The sequence below is a fragment of the Capra hircus genome, chromosome 12, assembly GCF_001704415.2.
Source record: "Capra hircus breed San Clemente chromosome 12, ASM170441v1, whole genome shotgun sequence".
NCBI classification, from domain to species: Eukaryota; Metazoa; Chordata; class Mammalia; order Artiodactyla; family Bovidae; genus Capra; species Capra hircus.
The window spans coordinates 74,348,878-74,374,577 of NC_030819.1; the positions used below are offsets into that span (position 1 = coordinate 74,348,878).

The 25,700-nt window shown below is 42.4% G+C and overlaps 1 protein-coding gene across 3 annotated transcripts in view; it reads right to left on the bottom strand.

The window, feature by feature from the left end:
* The window catches only part of DGKH (diacylglycerol kinase eta), a 203,415-nt gene that overhangs the window by 170,842 nt on the left and 6,873 nt on the right, over positions 1-25,700 (bottom strand). For all 3 annotated transcript variants that reach the window (XM_018056794.1, XM_018056791.1, XM_018056792.1), the window contains exon 2: positions 24,913-25,107. In XM_018056794.1, the coding sequence (XP_017912283.1) occupies positions 24,913-25,095 (183 nt within the window). In that variant the 5' untranslated portion in view covers positions 25,096-25,107. The remainder of the gene's footprint in view (positions 1-24,912; positions 25,108-25,700) is intronic.

Genomic DNA, 25,700 nt, shown 5'->3' on the forward strand with positions numbered 1-25,700 from the left:
AGAGAGTTGACAGCGGAGCAGACACACGCATACATTGTCCGAGACAGGAGATAGAGCAGAAAATAAAACAGACAAATATCCCTGCCCCCGTGCAGTTTATATTCTAGAGTTAGGAGATAAACCATGGAGAAAATAACTAAATGTATAAGGCAGGTATCAGACATTAATCTGCGCCAAGGGAAACAGGAGAGAAGGAAAAGACGTTGGAGCACCCAGACTGAATGGGGTTTGCAACTTCACGGCACGGCCGGAGCAGGTCTCACTAAGGAGGTGACGTCTGAGAGGAGGAAAGGATTTAGGTATTTTTTCCCTTCGTTTTAAAAACTCATTGGGAACTTTGTTGGTGGCTCAGTGGATAAGAATCCACCTGCCGGTGCAGGGGACATGAGTTCAATCCCTGGTCCGAAAAGATTCCACAAGCTGCGCAGCCACAAAGCACACGCACCACAAGTAGTGAAGCCCGTGTGCCCTGGAACCCGCACGCCACACGTACTGACCCACGTGCTGCTGTGCTGAAGCCCGCATGCCCGAGAGGCTGCTCCGCAACAAGGAAGCCACCGCCATGAGAAGTCCATGCACTCCAGCGAAGAGCAGCCGCCCGCCCCCTCCCCCGCAGCTAGAGCAAGCCCAAGCAAAGCGACAAAGTGCTGCCAAAAAAAAAAAAAAAACTGATTGGTTAAAAACATTATGTCCTATAAGTTGTTGATAATAAACAATAGACAATGCCCTGTCTCGGCTTTCATAATGAGATTTCACAATGTAGTAAATTTATTAATAGAAACTATTTACAACAGAACTAATGGGATGCCATTGTCTGATGACAATGGGCAGATCTATGCTTCTTTGCGAAGTAAACATTCTTTTTTCTTGATCATCATCACACAGTAAAGTGTGTTTCGGATGCTGGCTTTATTTTAAACACCAAACTTGTCACGGTACATTAGCTGTATTTCTTTCAGATTAACATATAACTGAGCATTATTAATTACCAGTTATGTTCCAGCCACTGTTCTAAATACTCCTATTATCTCATTTAAATCCTCACAACTCTATGAGGTAGGTGCTCTTACTATATCAAATTTAATGAAACTGGTTTCGAGAGATTGACTCTCCCAAAGTCACTTAGATAGTAAGTTGGACAACTCGGATTCAAGACCAGGCCTTTCTCAAAGAGCAAAGTGTCCTTGACGACCATACTCTACTGCTTCAAAGGAGCTGTTATGCTATTAATATATAGCATTTCAATATACCTGCTTATTAACTGTCCAAATATAAACTTACTACAGAAAGATTTCGTAACAAAAATTTTTCTTGTAATTCAGACATTAAGTGATATGAACTCCAAGCAGCAGAATACAGCCCCTATTTTTAAAGATTCCTTCAGGAATCTATTACATAAACACTGTAAGTAGGTAACCCAGAAGGCTCATTCTGATAGGGAAAAGGAAATAAAATGTAACTGATAAAAACAAAAGTAAACCGCATCCTTCTGTCTCTAAGAATATCTCTAGTCTCAGAGTGGCTCCTTTTAAATTAAACCAACATAGGAGTGAGAAATGTATTGTTGATTGCTAAATCAACAGTAGCAATAATTAATAATTAAGCCCAAAGATTAAGAACTAATGTAAAGTGTTGGGGTCAACACACACAATATCTACTTGTTATTTCAAGCTTCTATGTTCTTTCTGGGATAAAGGCCAGTTCTCTATGACATGAAACAGATTATCTCAAAGTCAAATATGTGCTTGGTACAGAGAAAAATGAGTCCTCTTAATGAAGTGAGTAATTGTGCTCTATCTTTAAAATTCTTCTTTTAAGTGTGTTGAAAATGGAAACAACAGACTTCTCTTCCAACAGAACAGATTTTTTGGTATACTATTCTGACTTGATTGGTTCTGCAGTGATGAGTTTCAGCTCAAATACTGGCTTTGCTTTCATGATAATAAAAAATACTTTAAAAATCTCTGATCATTCTTTTCTCCTGAAGAACAAAATTGAACTCAACAGAACTAAGGTTTTTAATAAATACTTTTTTAAAAAGAATCATTACCTAAACTGGATTCCACAGAACATTTTCATTTTCCTTGAAAAGAATAGTTATTGGTGACATTTTTTCTTTAAAGTAGTTTAATACACAGTTAATTCTCATTACTTACAGTAGTAATGCTCCATAAAGCCACTGAGGAAACAACAAAACCCCCAAATAGCCAGAGAAATCTTGAGAAAGGACAAAGCTGGAGGCATCATGCTTCCTGATTTCAAACTATATTACAAAGTTACAGTAATCAAAAGAGTATTTTATCAGCATTAAAATAGACACATAGATCAATGATGAACACACAAAATAGAGAGTCCAGAAATAAACCTATGCATAAATGGTCAATTAATTTACAACAAGAGAACCAAGAATATACACTGGGGAAAGGAACAGTCTCTTTAGTAGATGGTATTGGGGAAGCTGGACGGCCATGTGCCAAAGAAGGAAACTGGACCGCTATCTTACACTTCTTACACTATATACAAAACCCAATTTTAAATGATTTAAAACTTAAATGTAAGACCTGAAACACAAAACTCCGAGAAGGAAACATAGGTGGTAAACATATGTGTGAAATATGTGTCAAGACATCAGCTGTGGCAATGATTTTTTGGATCTGACAGTGAAAGCAAAGGCAACAGAAGCAAAAATAAACAAGGTGGGCTACATCAAACTAAAAGGCTTCCACACAGTAAAAGAAACACAATGAAAAGGCAACCAACAGAATGACGTAAAACATCTGCAAATCATTTATCTAATAAGGAGTTAATATGCAAAATATAAAGCATTCATACAACTCAATAGCAAAAAAAACATCTGATTAAAAAAACAGGCAGATCTGCTGCTGCTGCTGCTGAGTCGCTTCAGTCGTGTCCGACTCTGTGCGACCCCATAGACGGCAGCCCACCAGGCTCCCCCGTCCCTGGGATTCTCCAGGCAAGAACACTGGAGTGGGTTGCCATTTCCTTCTCCAACGCATGCAAGTGAAAAGTGAAAGGGAAGTCGCTCAGTCGTGTCCAACTCTTCACAACCCCATGGACTGCAGCCCACCAGGCTCCTCCATCCATGGGACTGTCCAGGCAAGAGTGCTGGAGTGGGGTGTCGTTGGCGTTTTTCAGGCAGATCTGAAGAGACATTTTTCTAAAGAAGACATACAGATGGCCAACAGGTATTAACACATGAAAATGTGCTCAACATCATTAATCATCAGGAAAATGCAAATAAAAACCACAGTGAAATATCATCTGTGTTTGAATGGTTATCATCAAAAAGATAAAAAGCCACAAGTGTTAGTAAGAACATGGAGAAAAGGGAACCCTTGTGCAATGTTGTATGTGAACTGGTGCCTCCCCTATGGCAAACAGCATGGAGTTTCCCCAAAAAATTAAAAATAGAACTACCATATGAGTCAACAATTCCACTTCTGGGTATTTTTCCAAAGAAAATAAAAACATTAGCTCAAAAAGACACATGCCCCCCCATGTTCACTGCAGCACTGCTTACAATGGTCAAAGTACAGAAACAAATATCCATCAATGCATGAATGGATAGTGATTTTTTTTTTTTTTGGCTATGCAGGCTTCTAGCCTCTAACATCTCAGTAACATCTTTATAGCAATCATATTTATAAGTATGGATTACATCTTGTAGGGGATTTAGGGGTTACACGTGGCTACACACGGCAATATAATCCCCTTTTTCTACCCACTATATTGTGAATCTCTTCCAGGTCAACGCGATGTAAATTATTTGTTCGTTTATATACTCCCTGAATAACAACTGCCAGGCACTGTACATCTGATGGAACAGTGATTTATTTGATATGAACACAGCATAATTCATTTAACCAACATTTTATTATTGGACATGTGTGTCATAACCATATAATGAGAATCTTTCTAGATAAACACTAATTTGGGAAGTTGTTTGCCTTGCAAATTGGTTCATGATGAGTTTCAACATGTCAGGATTCAGGAAGGTTTTGCTCTCTGTTTTCTTCCTTAGTGTCACATTTTAAAATTCCCTCCAACCTTATAACAATATAATTACTTATCTTTATGAATTCTAGTACTTTTATGATTCATTTATTATAAATTTGATCTTTAATCCATCTGGAAACCACATAGTCCATAGTGTGAGGTAGAGTTTGGGCTTCCAAATTTTTTGACTGAATGGTGAGCTAGTTGCCACAAAAGGAATATTGAGTAATACATTTTTTTCACCACTGATCTGAAATATTATCTATACTGTAAAACATATTCTTATATATTTATGGGCAAGTTTCTGGACTTTTAATTTTGTTCCTTTGATCTCTCAGTTTATTCCCATATCAAAGCCACATTGATTTTTGTGTAGTTTTAGCCTAAGTTTAATTATACCTGACTGACTAAGACTCTTTCCAGTACTCTTTCATTTCAATATGTAACTAGATATTATTTTATGGCCTTTCAGATCATTTCAGTAAGCCAAAATCCCAACAGCAAATGTATTTGTAATTGTGTAAATTTTACAGATAAAATTAGGTAAAACTTAAGAGCATTCATTCAAATTCTTTTTGTCCTTAAGCAACGTTTCATAGTTTTCTGATGTTTTCATAATGTTCTTGATGCTTTTCATATCTGAGTTTATTTTTCACTTTTGTCTCACTAAAAAATTCTCAATATTTTTAATTTACAGTGGGCCATTTCTATGAAATTTACATTATAATTTGCTTTAATTATAAAATACACAAAAAACATAAAGTTCACCATCTTTTTAAACTTAATTTTTATGGAATATAGTTGGTTTATAATGTGTTAATTTCAGAAGTACAGCAAAGTGAATCAGTTATCCATATACATATATCCACTCTCTTTTAGATTCTTTTCCCATATAGGTCATTACAGAGTATTGAGCAGAGCTCCCTGTGCTATACAGTACAGTTGCTATACAGGTTCTTATTAGTTATCTATGTTATATACAATAGTATATAATATGTCAATTCTTCTTGACCATGTTTAAGTGTACAGTTCAGGGGTGTTAAGTACATTCATACTGCTGTTCAACCACCGTCCATCCACAGAACTCTTTCGCCTTCCAAACTGAACCACAGTACCCATTAAACACTAACTCCCTGTTCCTCCAGCCCCTGGAACCCACCATTCTATTTTCTGTTTCTCTGAATTTGACTTCTCTAGAGGCTTCACGTAAGTAGAGTTATACAGCACCTGTCCTTTCATGGCCAGCTTATTTCACTTAGCATAATGTCCTCAAGGTTTAGCCATGTTAAAGCACATGTCAGAATATATTTCCTTTTTTAGGCTAGGATCCCACTGCCTACACAGACCACACTTCGTTCACCCATTCACCCACCAATGGACACTTGAGTTGCTCCCATTTTTTTGGCTCTTGTGAATAATGCTGCCATGAACATGGGTGTATGTGGCTTTGTAATTTCAGTATTTTATGCATGCTCATAGTATACCATGATGGAGAATTAAAGTGCACATCAAGTCCCGGGCGTTATCAGCCTGCAGACATACACGCAATCACAACAATGGCAATGCTCCATACTGGACTGGCTGTTTCTCTTACTTGTTCACGCAGGACCCCAGTTGTCCTCCTTTGCCCACATATTTCCTCAGAAATGTCTCACACATGCTCACAGTTTGCTTTAACAAGAAAGCCAAGTTGTATGTGACTTCCTGCTCATTCATTCCAGCCTCTCAATTATACCTTAAGGTACTAATGCCGCTGAGGGAATGTTCTCCAGTCGAATCATCATATCTGTTCTCTTCCTCCATAACCCAGGAGAATGAAGAAGCTGATTCAACAAGTTAGAGAGGTTTTTCTTTTAGAGGAGGAGGAGGAGAAAGACCATGAATACTCAAATGGTAGTAAATTAGAACTGTTATGACAAGTATGGGTGATGATAAGGCAGAAGTGTTATGGGGGAAAGTTGAATCTCCTCCTTCAACATTCCTCCCTTTACTGTGGAATCTTAACCAGATTTATGATAAGACCTCTGTAAACTTCCCAACTTAGAAAAGGTTTACAGTCAAACAGCTCTGAGCTCTGCATGCCAAAGGCAGAATTAGTCTGGGAATTTTTCACTATGACTGAAGACTTTACTAGCACCTCACTCAGTCATATCCTTGTAAGCACAGAGGTTTCCTCTTGAAAAAGTGCTATTTACTTTAAGATTCTTGAATAATATAAACGAACATTTATTAGCATTAACTGTGTACCAGGCATTGAGCTAAAGACTTTATCTCTTTGGTCCCCACAAAAGTTTTAAGATGGTTTGTTGCTGACATTGATACTTCACGTTTGACACTTTTGTGACACCATGGACTATAGTCCACTGGGCTCCTTTGTCCATGGGATTTTTCAGGTAACAATACTGGAGTGGATTGCTATTTCCTTCTCCAGTGGGTCTTCCTGACCCAGGGGTCAAACCCACATCTCCTGCATTACAGGTGGATTCTTTACCGCTGAGCCACCAGGAAAGCCCTCAAGATGGTTTACATATAAGGAAGCAAAGGCTGAGAGAGGTCCTGTAAGTTAACCAATAAGAGCTGGCATGGGAACACCTGAGTTACTTAATGCACATTAGACTGTCATTGCATAGCTGAAAAAAAAAAAATCCAAACCAGGTCTACTAATTTCTTTGAGGAACCATTTGTTTCATAATCTAAGTAAAATATTCTTTGTACTTACCAATGGAGGGACACCAGCTGTACATACATGATCTGAAGATTTCCCCAGGAAAACCTATTACTAATGCATCTGCAAAGCACATTTAAAATAATTAAAGCTTCTTCTGGTGGCCTTTCTTTCATCTCTTTTCTTCCTTTTTTAATTTAAATGACTACAGTTTAACCCTTTGCAATAATGTTCTCTTCCACCCTCCCTTAGGTGTTGGGTCCCAACCCTACTCCTTAGGACCTGTTTCGAGCACCCACTGGATACCTAACACAGATCTCGGAGCTTGTCATGATAACCTCTCTTTTGTTTCCACTTTCAATCTCCCCATCCCCTCCAGCTCTGCCATACTTTCTTAGACAAACCTCAATCCTGGCTTAATCCAATATTCCACTTATTCCGTGCTTATACTCACACACTGGAGAAGGCAATGGCATCCCACTCCAGTACTCTTGCCTGGAAAATCCCATGGACGGAGGAGTCTGGTGGGCTACAGTCCATGGGGTCGCTAAGAGTCGGAGACGACTGAGTGACTTCACTTTGACTTTTCACTTTCATGCGTTGGAGAAGGAAATGGCAACCCACTCCAGTGTTCTTGCCTGGAGAATCCCAGGGACGGGGGAGCCTGGTGGGCTGCCGTCTATGGGGTCGCACAGAGTCAGACACGACTGAAGCGACTTAGTAGTAGTAATAGTAGTAGTATACTCACACAACCAAACGTGGTCCCACAAAAGGCTGGCAGTGCTGACCTTAAACTCACAGCCCCTCACTTCAGGAGTACCCTAAGTGCCCCCTGATATTCCCACTATCTTCCCAAGTGGCACAGTGGTAAAGAATCTGCCTGCCAATGCAAGAGACACAAGTGACGAGGGTTCAATCCCTGGGCTGGGAAAATCTCCTGGAGTAGGAAACGAGAACCCACTCCCACATTCTTGCCTGAAAAATTCCATGGACAGAGGAACCTGGTGGGCTACAGTCCAGGGCGTCTCGAAGAGTCGGGCATGACTGAGCAGCTGAACAGAGCACAGTTCATTCCTACTCTGTTTCTCTACCCGCTCACTTTCCCACTCTCCCATTCAAGTATTTCACATCTCCTCTCTTCAGATCACTGTCTTCCCCACCATACTGATTCTCAGCTGTTGACCTCAATTCTTATTCCACTAAGAAAACTGAAAGAATCAGAAAAGAACTTCCAGAAATGCCTACTGCTGGGTCTACCCAAACTAGAGAGAAACTGCCCTGTTCCCAGCAAAGACCAGCTACTCACAAGATCCTATCCTGCCTCATATATTCAGGACACTGCTCCAGCAACGTTGCTCTCTCTTTTCTGCGTCATCTAATCCTCCCTCTCAACTGTTCTCCTCAGACCACCAATACTCCCTTCTTTCTCCTTTCAAAAGAAAAAAAAAAAAAAAACCTCACTTGATCCTAGAGACCCTCAAAAGATCAAGAGATCCTCACTTGATCTCTCCAGCTACAGCTTCATGTCTCTCCTACTTCTAGAGTCTGTTTTAGATGCTGTTTTTATTTTGAAGGTCAAACTTGTAACTGTATTACTTTACTATTAAAATGACAGGCTGTGTACTGTGCTAGGTCACTTCAGTCGTGTCCGACTCTTTGCGACCTCCTGAACCGTAGCCCACCAGGCTCCTCTGTCTATGGGATTTCCCAGGCAAGAATACTGGAGTGGGTTTCCATTTCCACCTCTGGGGCATCTTCCCGACCCAGGAATGGAACTGGCCATCTCTTATATCTCCTGCATTGGCAGGTGGGGTCTTTACCATTAGCATCACCTGGGAAGCCCATTACTATGATAAGCAGTATCTCTGAAGTGTCGACTGTGTGCGCACTACCGTGCCAAATATGTATATTATCTCACAGAAACCCTCACAACCTGGCTGCTGTCCCCAACCTCTCTTCCGGCCCTTCCTGCTACTCACTCCCACCGCCCTCACTTGGCCCTAGGCATCCTTTGCCTCCTCACATTCCTGGGCTGTGTCAAGGTCCTTCTACCTCAGGGCCTTTGCACTGGCTTTTCCCTCCGATTGTTCTGTTCTTCCTCCAGACATCCTCCCAGCTCTCTCTCTCAAAATAAAATAAAATAAAATCGGCCCCAATTACACTGTGCAGGCACAGCAGTTGTCAAACTGTCCTCAAGACCTTTCCAGGGGTCCATGAGGTCAACACTCTTCTCGTAATTTTCCTGAAACGCATACATGTTTTTAACATTCTGCACTGCACTCATAAAACACTGCAAACATATTCTTAAAAAACCTACTTGCAGAACCATTTAATACTGAGTTGAGAGCTACCAAGAAACATCAGATTTTTCTTTCTGTACCAGGTAAGAATATACCCTTCAATCCCCTCTTGTCAGTCACACCTGAATAAATAACAGCAGCAAAGAACGTGAGACGCTAGGATACTTCCAAAGTAGTTCGGCAGATGCCCAGTTTAACAGGCAGATGGTCTGAAGGTCATGCTATTTATTCAATCTTCAAAAATATTTTGGATTTTATGCCTGGATTTAGTCACAACTAAAGCTGCCTTACTTAAATCCCCTCCCAAACTGCTGGCATGAAGGTGTAGTTTGGATCGTGTCCAGCCCTGACGAGGGATGACATTGCAGGGACACGCCCACATTTGTGTCATGATGTAGGTAAGTATCTCCCCCAGCCCTCAAGAACAGCCACGCGGATACTGGCAGAGCACCACGCAGCCTTGGGGACCTAGAAAAACGTGTTTTCCTGCTAAAATCCAGAGGGCTTTTTCACTCCTGACCATAAAATTTTATAAGTGATTTTATTGCTGTGGCTGCCGGGAAGTGCGGGGCCAAATTTACAACTCACCTTCCTTTTGTTAATAAACTATATATCATACATTATGATATATAAATATAAAGCATACATTTATATGTAACATTATATATAATATAGTATATATTATTAGTGTTATAAAATCATTACATATACTATATATATTATCTGATATGTAATATATAACATAAAGCATTATTATATCTATTGCACCGGCTTCCCTGGTAGCTCAGCTGGTTAAAGAATCCGCCTGCAATGCAGAAAACCCCAGTTTGATTCCTGGGTTGGGAAGATCCCCTGGAGAAGGGAATGGCAACCCACTCCAGTATTCTTGCCTGGAGAATTCCATGGAGAGAAGAGCCTGGCGGGCTACACTCCATAGAGTCTCAAAGAGTCGGACAGGACTGAGCAACTAACATTTTCAGTTTCATGTATTATATAATGTTATATAACACATATATAAAGAGAGAGAGAGCGGAGTCTCTGCTCTATACTAACCCACTAACCTTCCTCTTGGTCCCACAGTCAGAGCTACATTTCACTGAAGCCTGATACACAGTACTGGATGTAAGCCACTTCACTGTTTCAGAGACGTGGGAAAATAAGAGTAGAAAATGAATCAGGCAGAGAAACAGAAACTAGGAGGTTTTCCAGGTAGACAGAATAACAGGTGCAAACACTTGGAGATGGGACTGCACCTACCTTACTCTGGGACCAGAAAAAGGTCTGGCCTGACTGCCCTCAGGATGGCAGAGGCAGCCTGGAGCCCACAGTGCTGACTCTGCCTGGCACGTCCTGACGCCAGACATCTGCACAGCTCACGCCTGTCCGTTCAGATCTCTGTTCAAATAGTACCTCACCCAGGAGAGTCCTTCCTGGGCCAGTTCACCCAAAACCCTTCACACTTACACACGTGCATGTACACACACACACACACTGCTCTAACCACTTCCTCTCCCTTTATCCCACTTTATTTCCCTTCATTGTGCTTATGAACATCCGATATGTATTTGCTTATATGTTTATTAACTTCTCCCTCAATAGACTAGAAGCTCTAGCAAGCAGGTTTTTTTTATGCGATTTTGCCATTCCGGCAACTACAACAGTACTCGATAAATACTGACTAAATGACTAGGAAGGTGGTTTACCACTACATTGAAAAAGACCTACTAAGCCATAAGAAATTTACCGTTAATGGGTACTAGGTAAGAGTTTATGCGAAGTTTTATTCTAATCAAACTTCCCTTTTATAATGATAGCTTTGGCAGAGGAGTAGTAGAGAATGGACCAGATAGGAAATCCATGACAAAAAATCCATATGCTAAATCCTAAAGGTTAAGTGAAGGCTAGGGAAAAACAGCAACAGAAGTGGGAAGGAAGGAAAGAACTCACAACAGAGACAAGCAGTAGAGAAAAAGACAGTACCATGTATCATAATGGGCTTCCCCAGGGGCTCAGTCAGTAAAGAATCCACCTGCAATGCAGAGGACCCCAGTTCGATCCCTGGGTCAGGAAGATCCTCTGGAGACGGAAATGGCAACCCACTCCAGTGTTCTTGCCTGGGAAATCCCACTGACAGAGAAGCCTGGTATGGTCCATTGGATCGCAAGAGTTGGACTCCGACTTAATGAAGGCTCTATATAAATATTGTAATCGTTAAATCAGGCATGAAACAGGTCGCTTGAAGGCCTGGGTGATCTTGTGTAAATTACTTATATAATCCTTGGTTTCCTTGTTTCTAAAATGGGGATAATATTGGCATCTACCTACTTAGTTTTATTATGGGGATTAAGTGAAATAACCTATGCAAATACACAATTGGCCAAACATAGTGACTGCTAACTGGGCTCCATGAGGAAAGGGGCTGCGTCTGCTTTATACACTAGTGTTTCCTAGGCCCGAGCACTCACCCTAGCCAAAGGAGGCACTGAACGCATATCCGCCAAAAGGAAATGAATTAATGAAGACAATTAGCAAGACAAAAAAATAATTAATCAGTTAACTACAAAGCAAATTCTTCCTATAAAAATAATGGAGCTAAATTTGCCCAGGGAGTGGGGAGACTGTATTTAATCTATTTATGAAAACACTGAGGCTGAGATGGTTACAGGACCCACCACAGTTAAGTGTCTAGTAGGCAAAGGAACCGTGGTCCAGATCGCACAACAAAGCATAGGCTGGAGATAGACAAGCTTGGACGCCAAAACCTAACCTAATAGAGGATATATATCAACAAAGGAAGAGCAAAGAGAGTTAGAATCCTGGGAAAACGCACACAGGGACAGAGATGGAGAGGCTGTCAAAAGCTAGTAAGAAAGAGAAGAGGAATTAAACCTTGAAAGCAAACAGGGAAGATGCGAGGGGGAAAAAAAATGGTTAACAGTGTCAAAATTGCAAGAAATACAGTTAGTGAAAACTAAAAAGAGACTGCTGGAGGTTAGCAATTAGATCACCTTTGCAAGAGATTTTCATGAAGTGGTTGGGGCCAAAGCCACATCATGGGGACAGAGGAGGAGTTGAGAAAGGGGACGACAGGGAAAGCGTAGAGAAATCGGTTCAGGAAAAAGCAGATTGGGCTGCAGACGCACCTAAAAGCCTACCTGGCCACGTATCTCCACTACCAGCTGCGAGAGGTCATTTGTTTTTAATAAAGTATATTTTCCCTATGACATTTGTAACTTATCTTACTCTAGGAGCAAGGTTAGTCCTCATGAACGTCATGCAGTGAGCCCATCGACACGGCTCCTGCAGTATGAGTTTTCAGATATCCAAAGGGCCCTTTGTGGTGGCAAAGATAGTTCTGGATATTACAAAATAATGATCTGTAAAAATATAATACTTTTATCAAGTCTTTTAAAGAGCCAAAAAGGACCATGGTCTATATAACCTACTGATTCAGAACCTGCTTAAAATATTTAAAAGGCACATGTATCAGGAATAACTGAGGATTTTATACCAGTGTTTAAAAATAAGTATACTAATCAGGGATACAAGAGCATCCTGTGTATTTCCTTAATCCTCATCATGACCCTGAGAGGTAGGAATCACTAGCCCCATTTGGCAGATGAGAAATCCAAAGTTCGGAGAGATGCAGTGTGTCAGTCATAGTATGCTAACTGCTGCAGCGGATAATACCCAGATCTTAGGGGCTCAACACAGTAAAGGTCCACAGCCCTTCTGAGTCACAGTCCCATGTGGTCAGTGAGCTTGGGGGCAGGAACACAGGAGGCTCTGCTCTCTGAGTCAGGGATCCAAGCTCTTTCCACTGCAAATCTACATCTGCAAGGAACAACGTGAGCAGAGGCCCACGGATGGCTTTAGAGGCCACAGTGACAAGCATCACTCCCACTCCACCGGCTGAAACTCGGTGACACAGCCCCATCTTTCTGCACACGAAACGGAGCCTCACAGATAGCCAGGAAAGACGGGGAGACCCAGAGACTGAAGAGCACAGCATTCTCTGCCACAGTAAGTAACACCGAAGGGACTCTTGTGGAGGCCCAGTTGTTGAGACTTCACCTTATGCAGGGGCTGCGGGTTCGACCCCCGATTGGCGAACCAGGATCCCACATACCTTGCAGCCAAAAAAACCAAAGCATAACACAGAAGCAATATTGCAGCTAATTCACTAACGACTTTAAAAATGGTCCGCATTTAAAAAGAAAAAAACCAATACACTATACTAACACATATATATGGAATTTAGAAAGATGGTAACGATAACCCTATATGCGAGACAGCAAAAGAGACACAGATGTATAGAACAGTCTTTTTGACTCTCTGGGAGAGGGAGAGGGTGGGATGATTTGGGAGAATGGCCTTGAAACATGTATAATATCATATAAGAAACGAATCGCCAGTCTAGGTCAATGCAGGATACAGGATGCTTGGGGCTGGTGCACTGGGATGACCCAGAGGGATGGTATGGGAAAGGAGGTGGGAGGGGGGTTCAGGAGTGGGAACTTATGTACACCCGCGGCGGATTCATGTTGATGTATGGCAAAACCAATACAGTATTGGAAAGTAAAAAAATAAAAATTAAAAAAAAAAAAAAACATGTAAAAAATAAATAAATAAAAATAGTATATGGAAGAGTTGAGACACAAACCCGACACTACTTGAGGGTCCCAAGGAAACTTGCTCTCCAGTTGGGCTTTCCCTTTCATTTCATTAAATCCATCACTAAGTTTAGCATTTCTCCAAATAACCATGATAATGGACGATTACAGTATGTGGTTTTTTTTTCACCTATCTTTCGCTGTCTGTCCTGCAATTCCCTTTTACAAATCGATGGTTTTAGTCTTCTGAGGGGCATACACATGAACACAAAATCTGGGGAGCCCTCTGAAGCCCACCCAGACTACAGAACGCACGTGTGTTCTGTGTGTGCACATTCAGTCGTGTCAGACGCTGAGATCCCGTGGACTGCAGCCTGCCAGGCTCTTCTGTCCACAGGGTTCTCCAGGCAAGAATCCTGGAAAGAGGCGTCATTTCCTACTTCAGGGGATCTTCCCGACCTAGGGACTGAACCCCCATCTCTTGCTTCTCCTGCATTGACAGGCAGCTTCTTCACCACAAACGCCACCCATGGGACGCATGAGCCCGAGGCAAAGGACTCTCCACTGCGTTACTATTGACGTCTGGCTTTCTTGCCACCCCCCTACCCCACTTCAGCCCCACCCCGCTGACCCCCTCCTTGTTGTAGCTTCTGTCTCTCGGTCACTGTACCCCCGTTCCTTCTGCTTAAGCTGTCTTCCCCCAAGAGGAAGGCTCACTCCCTCAAGGTCAGCGTTTTGATGTCACCTTCTCAGGAAGACCTTCCTCTTCCTACCCTACCCACGCTCCCACTCATGTTTTTTCCCCTCTTTAGCACTTCTCACCTTCTAACACGTTATGCATTTTACATACTTATAAGTTTGGAAGTTCTCCCAGGGTTAAAATGTGAGCTCCATGAGGGCAGAGATCTTTGTCGACCTTGATTCTGTTTACGGCTCTATTGCTGGCATCTATGACAATGCTTGGACACCATATGCATCTTCTGGAATAAGTTACTTTCAAGCTGGTTCTGGAAAAGGCAGAGGAACCAGAGATCCAATTGCCAACATCCGCTGGATCATGGAAAAAGCAAGAGAGTTCCAGAAAAACATCTATTTCTGCTTTATTGACTATGCCAAAGCCTTTGACTGTGTGGATCACAATAAACTGTGGAAAATTCTGAAAAAGATGGGAATACCAGGCCACCTGACCTGCCTCTTGAGAAACCTATATGCAGGTCAGGAAGCAACAGTTAGAACTGGACATGGAACAACAGACTGGTTCCAAATAGGAAAAGGAGTACATCAAGGCTGTATACTGTCACCCTGCTTATTTAACTTCTTTGCAGAGTACACCATGAGAAATGCTGGGCTGGAAGAAGCACAAGCTGGAATCAAGATTGCCGGGAGAAATATCAATAACCTCAGATATGCAGATGATACCACCCTTATGGCAGAAAGTGAAGAGGAACTAAAGAGCCTCTTGATGAAAGTGAAAGAGGAGAGTGAAAAAGCTGGCTTGAAGCTCAACATTCAGAAAACGAAGATCATGGCATCTGGTCCCATCATTTCATGGGAAACAGATGGGGAAACAGTGTCAGCCTTTATTTTTTGGGGCTCCAAAATCACTGCAGATGGTGACTGCAGCCATGAAATTAAAAGACGCTTACTCCTTGAAAGAAAAGTTATGACCAACCTAGACAGCATATTGAAAAGCAGAGACATTACTTTGCCAACAAAGGTGGGTCTAGTCAAGGCTATGGTTTTTCCTGTGGTCATGTATGGATATGAGAGTTGGACTGTGAAGAAAGCTGAGCGCTGAAGAATTGATGCTTGTGAACTGTGGTGCTGGAGAAGAAGACTCTTGAGAGTCCCTTGGACTGCAAGGAGATCCAACCAGTCCATTCTGAAGGAGATCAGCCCTGGGATTTCTTTGAAAGGAATGATGCTGAAGCTGAAACTCCAGTACTTTGGCCACCTCATGCGAAGAGTTGACTCATTGGAAAAGACTCTGATGCTGGGAGGGATTGAGGGCAGGAGATGGGGACGACAGAGGATGAGATGGCTGGATGGCATCACTGACTCGATGGATGTGAGTCTGAGTGAACTCCGGGAGATGGTGATAGACAGGGAGGCCTGGCGTGCTGCGATTCATGGGGTGGCAAAGAGTCAGACACGACTGAGCGACTGAACTGAACTGAACTGAACTTAACATTTATTTACTTTTGGCTGTGTCCAGCCTCAGTTGCTATGCACGGGCTTCCCTCTAGTTGAGGCATGTAGGCTCAGTTACCCCATGACAAGCAGGGTCTTAGTTCCCAGACTAGGGATAGAACCCTCATCTCCTGCCTTGGGAGGCAGATTCTTAACCACTAGACCACTAAGGAAGTCCCTTTTTGAATGAACTGAGGGACAATAAAAGAGTAGAAAAGAGAAAGGGCACCCAGGCAGACGGCTGCTGTTGAAAATGTTCTCTTTCTAGTTCATAGGGGTTTATTTTAACACCATGCTCCACAAACCGGAGACAGTATATATTCATTCATTTATATATGTATAAAGTAACACGATTTTAAAGTACTATATTCAGTTCAGTCGCTCAGTCATCTCCAACTCTTTGCAACCCTATGAAATGCAGCACGCAGGCCTCCCTGTCCATCACCAACTCCCAGAGTTCACTCAGACTCACGTCCATCGAGTCAGTGATGCCATCCAGCCATCTCATTCTCTGTTGTCCCCTTCTCCTCCTGCCCCCAATCCCTCCCAGCATCAGGGTCTTTTCCAATGAGTCAACTCTTCTCATGAAGTGGCCAAAATATTGGAGTTTCAGCTTCAGTATCAGTCCCTCCAATGAACACCCAGGACTGACCTCCTTTAAGATGGACTGGTTGGATCTCCTTGCAGTCCAAGGGACTCTCAAGAGTCTTCTCCAACACCACAGTTCACAAGCATCAATTCTTCAGCACTCAGCTTTCTTCACAGTCCAACTCTCACATCCACACATGACCACTGGAAAAACCATAGCCTTGACTAGATGGACCTTTGTTGGCAAAGCAATATCTCTGCTTTTCAATATGCTATCTAGGTTGGTCATAACTTTCCTTCCAAGGCGTAAGCGCCTTTTAATTTCATGGCTGCAATCACCATCTGCAGTATAAATTGTATTCATGTATTTTCCTCAATAGGCCAAATGAAAAAGTACTTTATATAATTCTTATTAGCACGATAGCGTGACCTTTTAAAACCAGCAATCTTTTCTTACAAAAGTGAAACTAACAGTTTTCTTTGAAAATCCATTGAAGCATTAGATACCTATAAGCATTTCTTATAAATGAGTCCTTCTAAAGCCATTTTCAAAGTGATTCCGCGATTTGGCTAATGGTAATTAAAATCAATAGAAATTTCCGCTGAAATATTTTATTCTGGAAGTCATTTTTCAAACATACACTGTTCAGCATCTCACTAAAAACACGAGTTTTGAATGCAAAAAGGCATTAGGAAACCTAAAACATTGGCCAGAGATACATTCAGATTAAACAGATGAATAAAGGGCGGGGCAGGAAGGGAGAGGGTAACATAGGGGAGGGGAGGCAGGAGAGGTGAGCAGACACCCACATAATGGGTTGGCCAAGAAGTTCGTTAGGGTTTTTCCCTAACACTGTACAGAAAAACCCTAACGAACTTCTTGGCCAACCCAACACACCCATACTTGTATACTACAGAAGTCAAGTTTCAAATCCAAGAAGCTTACCGGACTTAAAAGAAGACACTTGGAAGCCATCCACTATTTCCAAGTCCCGCTTTTGAGTTCCAGTCCTACCATTTACTTAGAAGATATTCCAACCTGCTGCTCTCAGTCTTTTCATTTGTAAAATTCAGACAGTTTTACGCAACCGTTTGATGAGATCATGTATATATTATAAAACTGCTCTATAAACAAACACTAAGGAGAAAGGTGTTTTTACATTTCTGACATGAATGTCCCAAGCTTACGAGCTGGACACAACTTAGTGACTGAACAACAAACATTAATTACAATCTGGTGTTTAGACAAAGTCCTGGTATTCAGCCTGCACAGTGAGAAGATTAGAGATGCTTGCTCCACACATGATACAGTTAATCATATTTCCTTGGTATAAAACAAGAGGCTTACGTAACTAATAAGGACCTACCATATAGCACAGGAAACTCTACTCAGTACTCTGCAGTGATCTACATGGGAAAAGAATCTTAAAAAGAGTGGCTCTACGTATATGTACAACTGATTCATTTTGCTGCATTTTTTTATATTCTAATAAAATTAAAAAAAAAAAAAACAAGAGGCTAACAAGTCTTCCAAATATCCTTCTAATAAAAAGTGGGGTGGGGGGGATATTGTCATTTATGTTACTTTGAAAAAAACAAGTGACAATCTATTGATAAAACAGAAACAATGTGTATCGCATCTTAAATTAAGGTTATTATCAACAATGGATATTGACCTTTTAAGCCACTTAACCAAATCAAAAACACAAACGTGTTTCAAATAACTAAATAGTCACAGGAAAAAACCACTCCATACCCAACAAGATCAAATTAATTTGTCAAGGGAAACCATAGTGGACTAACATGTTTCGGGTCTTTTTCAAAGGTCTATTTTTAGACATAAACCAAACGCTCTTTAATTAAAACCTTTGCCTATAAACATATTTCCTGAGCAAGTAAAGCCTAACAAATCCAATATGAGTGAAACCCTGTACCCTGGAAACAGAAAGGAGCCCCGAGTCATTTACAATAAAAGTTTCATATAACCTTTCATCACTCCCACCACAACAGCAAACATGCAGCCTTAAAGTGAAAGCTTTCTAAATTTAGATACCTTCAAATAATGCATCATAAGTTGTATGTGAAGGTTGAATAAATTATTTAAGTCTCATCTTTAATAATGGGACATCATGTTTAACTTGTAATCAAAATGGAAAGAAAGTTGTTATACCATATATTACGGTACCAAGACTCAGAGTTTCCAATCTATATTTAGTTCACATTAAAATGGAAGCAAAGACGCAAACCAAGCTAAAAATAAAATGCTCTACAAAGATGAGATTTTTAAATGGATTGAGATCTAGCTTTATTTGGTCCCGTCAACGCTGGTTGCATTTCGTAGCACCTTAACTTTGCAATGCTGCGTAAGCCATTTTCCATTACCTAGAAAAGTAATCAGAAACTAAAGCCCACAAGAAAATCCATGGGCCATATACTTCCAGCACCTGATTGTACACAGCCCACAAGTTAAGAAGGTTTTTACATGTTTAAATGGCTTTTTTTAAAAAAAAGAATATTTGTTAACACATGAAAATGTTATGAACTCAAATGTTAACATCCTTAAACTTTTACTGGAAGAGATGGTTAGATAGCATCACCGACTCAACGGACATGAAATTGAGCAAACTACAGGAGATGGTGGAGGACCACGGAACGTGGCATGCTGCAAGACATGGGTGTGCAAAGAGTTGGACACAATTTACTGACTGAACAACAACACACATATAGACATATACCACATGACAGCCACTTATAGGAATATTCAAGCACTGCCTATAGATGCTTTTGCACTACAGCAGTAGAGCTGAGTAATTCTGACAGTCTATGGCCCACAAAGCTTTGAATATTTATTACCTGACCCTTTATAGAAAAAGTTAGCTGACTTCTGCCTAGACGAATGTTAATTACTCTTATAATTCAAGATATCTTCCTGCTCATCACCTATCAAAATGTAAATATTCCTACTTGCTTTTCACATCATAGTGAGTTTCTGAACAATAAACTTGTTAATATTACTTTATTTATTACCAATCTGCTGGCCTTGTTTCTGTTTCCCATACTATTTGGATTATCACCTAATTCAATGTTTCCGTGTAGAACTGTGGCTAAGTCTTAAACAGTATTTTCTAATTTATTCTGTTTCTGTTTCAAATACTGGATATGAACAGCAGAACCTACTAACAGGCTGCCGTCTACAATCTGAAAAACATTGAGCAAGTCCTCCCTAATCTACCCTACAGAAGGTTTATGGTAAAAGATAACGTTTAATTGCACAAATTGTATCTCATAAAGCAATGAAAAATACAAATCAATATTTCCATATTGATCATGCCTTACCTTATGGTAAGGTTTATTTATACATCCCTCAAGTTAAAGTAAAACCAGGTTTTAACTGAAGAATATGGTGGTTATTCTTTTAATGGGCAGAAAGAGATGCCCTAATACAGGTATTGTGTTGCAAAGTTCAGAATATCTTTCCAGTGTTTAGGTATGTTTAGAAACTCATTTATGGACATTAAAATTAACTAAGACATATAAATGTGGAAAAAATAAGTGGGAGCATAATAAAGCAAATTTTAGGAAGCATTTTTGACACATGAAGCTTCATGACCTTAGCCAAGATGAGTCAAAAGGTCTTTGAGTTGGTTCCTATTTGTTTTTACCATTTGGCTTATGCCAGTTGAAGAATTCTAGTCTATAATCCTGACCAAGTTTCCTCCAGCCATTCACTGCAAAATGAAAGACCACAGTATTGATGGGCCAACAAAAAGCAAACCAAGTGACCTTCACACTCATGTTCAAAATTAAGCTGTGCTGAGTTTAGTGCTGTTCCAGAATGCCTCACTCCCAATAAACACCTGTGAAATTCCCTACAACAGTAAATCTAAACGCAGAATTCTCCTTGAGGCAAGATGAAGAATTTAGGGATAATAGTCAAGGGTAGAGAGAAAGGAAGAGATCTGATGAGTTACAGCTCCCTTTAGTTTCCCCCATCAGCAGTACTTAAACCTCTGTATACAAGTGATTTATTTCCTTTGAGGAAATCGAGGCAGCCATAAAATTATCTAGTGTTTAGCACTGGGTAGCTAGAGGAGACTACCTGAAATCCTATTTAGCTGATAGTTTGAGAATCACTGTGTGTATGTGTTAGCCACTCAGTCGTGCCCAACTCTTTGCAACCCCACGGACTGTAGCCCACCAGGCTCCTCTGTCCATGGGATTCTCCAGGCAAGAATAATGGAGTGGGCAGCCATTCCCTTCTTCGCGGTATCTTCCCGACCCAGGGACTGAACCCAGGTCTCCTGCACTGCAGGCGGATTCTCTACCATCTGAGATACCACAGAAAGAAAAAAGGTGAAAAACAGAGAATGAGAAAAGTAGGAGAGAGATAGCAAGGACAAAGAAACAGAAGGGAAAAAATGGGAAATGAAAAGAGGGACAAAGAGCACACAATACAGGACTGAGGAGGATACTAAGACATACATGTGGATTTCATTAGACCACGCTAATTCAACAAGCATGCCGGTCTTACTTATTCTTTACTTAAGAAGTGTATAGTATCCACTGCAAAAAAGCTGAGATTGGTTGTCTTAAAATCGCCCATATTTCCTTTCCTAGAGAGCTGGTTAATTAAGTGATGACATAACACGCTAGATTAAACCATATGAGATTTCCCATATGGGATCATTTTTTCCCAGCTCTATAGAGGTCTAATTGACAAGTAAAATTGTATATATACTTAAAGTACTTAGTGTGATGATTATTTGATAGACATATATATTGTGGAATGATTCCCACAATTAAGTTAATTAATATATCCATTACCTCACAGCTACCACGTGTGTACCTGTGTGTGTGCTGAGAATACTTTGCTATTCTCTTAGCAAATTTCAAATACATGATACAGTTTTAGTAACTACAGTCACAATTCTGAACATTAAATCCCCAGAAGATATTCCTCTTAGAGTTGAAAGCATGTACTTCTCCCCATTTTCCCCACCTCCCAGCCTTACTCTCTACCATTCTGCTTACTCTCTACCGGACCGCTGACAGCGCAGTTTCACTGAGCTCAATCTGATATAAAGGAATACTGTGCCATCAACAGAAAGAACAAGGTATCTCTAGACAAACATTAGAGAAATGATCCCCATATTGTATCCCCAAACAAACAAGATGCGGAACGTGTACAGAATGTTCTCAGCAGTATCTGTAAAATACTACATATTTAAGTGTGGTGTGTATATATAAATACACACACACACACACGTGTGTGTTAGTTGCTCAGTCATGTTTGACTCTTTGTGGACCCTGTGGATGGACTGTAGCCTGCCAGGCTCCTCTGTCCATAGGATTCTCCAGACAAGAATATTGGAGGGGGTTGCCACTCCCTTCTTCAGGGGATCTTTCCAACTCAGGGATCAAACCCAAGCCTCCTGCATTGCAAGTGGATTCTTTACCATCCAAGACATCAGGGAAGCCCATGTATGTATACATATATATATTCTTTTATGTGCATAGAAATTTTCTAGAAACACACAACAAAGAAACTGTCAACAATTGCCTTTGAAACAGAGACCATGAAGTCTAGTGTGGGAAGGAGATGACTTTTCAGTGGATACCATTCCATCACCAAGTATCCTCTCACACTGTCTGAAGGTCTTACTATATGCACACTTTACTTTTTTCAATTAAGAAAAGTCTGGACACTTTCCAAATGCCACAATTAAGGTTCTTCACTTACACTCGAATTATTTAAAATATTCACCAACGTGTGCCACAAAAAAAACACTTAAAATAATGTAATGACTTAAATTAGTGGTTATTTTTCACTCCAAAGCTAAACACCAATCAGCTTTATGATCCTAAGGATCTTAAAGGAAACTAAAAGAAGTAGTGTGTCTTAACGCTGATACCCATATACACGAAGCATTACATGAACACACGTAATGTAAACACACAGTCACTCAAGAAATAATGTTCAACTCATCTTCTCAGTTCACTCTGCTGTAGGCTCTCTGTACGTGCACAAGCGCTTTCCAAAGAGAGTGTGTATTAACATACACAGACATACGTAAGCATGTGGATATAGGCATGCAAACCATGTGTTCATGTGCCACGTATACCATTCCAGACTGCTATACACTATAATGAAGATGCTACTAGTAACCACAACCTGTCAGACCTAATGATCCCTTGGTTTATCTTCAGGATGTATGAGCTCCTGCTGTCTAATAAATGACTAAGCCTTGGGCTAGTCCCAGGGCCTCCTCCTCCAGGCTCCCCCATCTCACACACCTGTGCAAGGGATCAACGGAGTGTCCATCCTTTTCCAAAGATCTTTTCCCTCAACTTTTATCTGGATCATAACTGAAGCCTGGAAACCAACAGCTGAATTTAGAGGTGCTCCTTCCCCCCACTGCTCTGCCTTCATCCCTGAGAATCAGAGATGTAACTGCTGAAATTCGTGGCAGATATGAACAGTCTGGACTGGGGGATGGGGCGGGTAAGGAGGCCAAGGATCAGCAGTTACAGCCAATTTAGGCCCTGATCGCTTGTGTCCATCCATGTATGATAATGTTGATGAACTTGTATGCACTTGCATTAAGCAAGTATGAAAAACACAACTTCTAAAATACAATACATTTTTGGTAATTTAAGGAACATTTCATTTAATGATCATTAATTATCCCTAATCATGACAAAACATTGGTGTTAAATATTTTTTTTAGAAAGTTAAATGGGAAACCAACAATATGCTTCTTGAATTGACTCTCAGTCTTGATATATATGCTTTTCCCAAAAGCACAGAAAATATCAAATTTAAACAGTATAATGGTAGCTGTTATCATCAGTTCAAGTATCTTTCAAATTTTAGTGGTACTCCCAACAAATCTGTTTTGTATTTCACTCAGTTCAAATTAGAAATCTCTCTGAATTTTCTTCTAAACAGTATAAATTTATTGGTCAATTCTGATGTAAGTAAACATGGAATGTTAACCATTTCAGATGAATATGTAAAAATGCCACTTTACCTGTCATTTTGCTGATTATCAACACAGTTTTGAGAACTTTTTAAATTAAGATTTCAATTGTTAAAGGCACTCTCTGTTAGGAAAGTCCCTATTTTATTTAGCCTTAATCTTCTAAAAATACATTAAATGCCATACCCTTAATTTATCACAAATTTTATTAAATTAGAAATGTCACTATTAAAAGCAGTTATAAGATGTGCACTTAAAAATGAAGCAGTCTTTGACTCTTCATTCAGTGAAGTTTGTTAACAGTTGCGTGTGTGCTTACACATATTTATTTTAGAAAGTAAGGAGGCAGGCAAGTGCAAACATGAATCCACAGGCATATAATAAAAGTTCTATTTTCATATGTGGGTCCATTAACCTTAGAAAACAAGTTCTCCTAAAAATAGGTATCAGAATGAATTAACTTTTGCACACTTATTTTTAAAGAGCACACAAACTTAACGATTTTATTGGTTCCCTTTTCTAATTCCTCGTTAAAATCGCCCAGTGATAACAGACTCTCAACGGCATAATTTCTAAAATATGACCCAAATTTAGAATATATAAGTAATGTTTAAGTTGCAAGCATTTGAAATATATATATTATATAAAATCAAATTAAAACTCTCAACTTGAGCCATCACAGGTCAGTAGCATGTGCTACAGAAAGAGTAACACAGCTTGCATATCTCCATATACGACAAAGCAGTTACTTTTTAGTATTAAAAATAACCATGCGTCTGTTGATTAGATCTGAATACAGCACTTAGTAGAAACCTGGGACTCGAGGTTTGTGGTTTGTGCTGCGCAGGGCGCGAGCATCATTTACCAAAGGACAGCAAAGGGGAAGGCAGGGGTCACCTCCCCATCCTCCCCTCTGGGAGGGTCAGGCAGCGACAGGCTGCTGCCCTCGGGAAGAGAAGGTGGCGAAGGTCACAGCTGCTCTGGCTGGCCTGCCTGCACTTTTCTCCTGTGCAAGGTCTCCGCAACCACTGCTCGGCAGGTAGGACCGAAAATAAAAAACCACTCCTTTTTGGATCCCTGAGTGGTAACTCTAAACAGCGTTTCGGCTTTTTCCCACGCCTCTTGGCTCCCCGTGTCCACCTCTGGCTGCCTGGCTCCCCGAGAGCCCACCCTGAAGGCCCCAGCGTTGGGACCGGGAACAGCTCCCGCGGGCCCCGCCCCCGGCCCCGGCTCCGCCCTCACCTCTGCGCCCCACGCCCCCGGGCCCAGGCCCCGCCCCCGAGCCCAGGCCCCTCCCTGAGCTCAGGCCCCGCCCCCGGGCTTAGGCCCCGCTCTCACCTCTGCTCCCCGGCCCCGAGCCCAGGCCCCATCCCCGGACCCCGCCCCCGCCCTCACCTCTGCTCCCCACGCTCCCCGGCTCAGGCCCCGCCCCCAGGCCCAGGCCCCGCCCTCACCTCTGCTCCCGGGATCCGCCAGCGCGCTCCCAGCGCGCGGGCGCCCTCCGTCCCCTTCCCCGGCTGCCTCCTCCCGCCTTCCCCGTTGCTCTCGGCCCGCCTCACCTTGGTGCGGATCTGCCCCGAGGTGGACACTTTGCGGATCAGCTTCTGGGGTCCCTCCTGCTCCGCTTCGCTGTCTGACGAGTCGTCTCCGGGCCCCGCCGGGACAGTGGCGGGGGTGACCGCGGCGCCTGCCGCTCCTCCCGCCGCGCCCGGGGGGTGGTGTTGGCCGCCGGCCCCGGCCATCCTGTCCGACTCCTGCGGGAACACAGCCCCGCCCGGCGGGGGCGGCGGTCAGGGGCCGCGCTCCGCTCGAGCGGGGCCGGGAGCCCCGCGCCGCCGCCGCCATCTTCACCCCCCAGCCGCCCGCGCAGGGGAGGGGTCGCCCGGGAGCCCCCTGAACCCCGCGCCCGGCTCCGGCAAGAGCAGCGGCCGCGGCGGGGCGCTGGGGGTGCGGAGCCAGGCCCGCCTGGGACCCCAGAGCGCCCGGCCCGGAATACCACCCGCGCGGGTAGCGGTGATGGGAGCGACGGACGGGTCAGAACTACGTCCCATGTCCCACGTCCCCGAGGGTATGGGGTCCCCAGGGTGGGCCAAGCAGGGCGAGCGAGGTGCGAAATCTCCGCACCCACATTCCCGGAGGCCCCGCTGGCGGCGATGCTTCCTCCCTCCCTCCCTCCCTCGGTTCCCGGGCAACCGTGGCAGGAACGGCCCCGGGAGCAGAAAGGGAACCTGGCTTCCTGCCGGCTCCCCTGGGTGCTCCCCCCACCCTCCCGAACTCAGGATCTCTGCAGAGACACTCGGGCCTCGCCGCACAGTCCCCGAGAGTACAAGTCCCCTGCGGCCCTGCG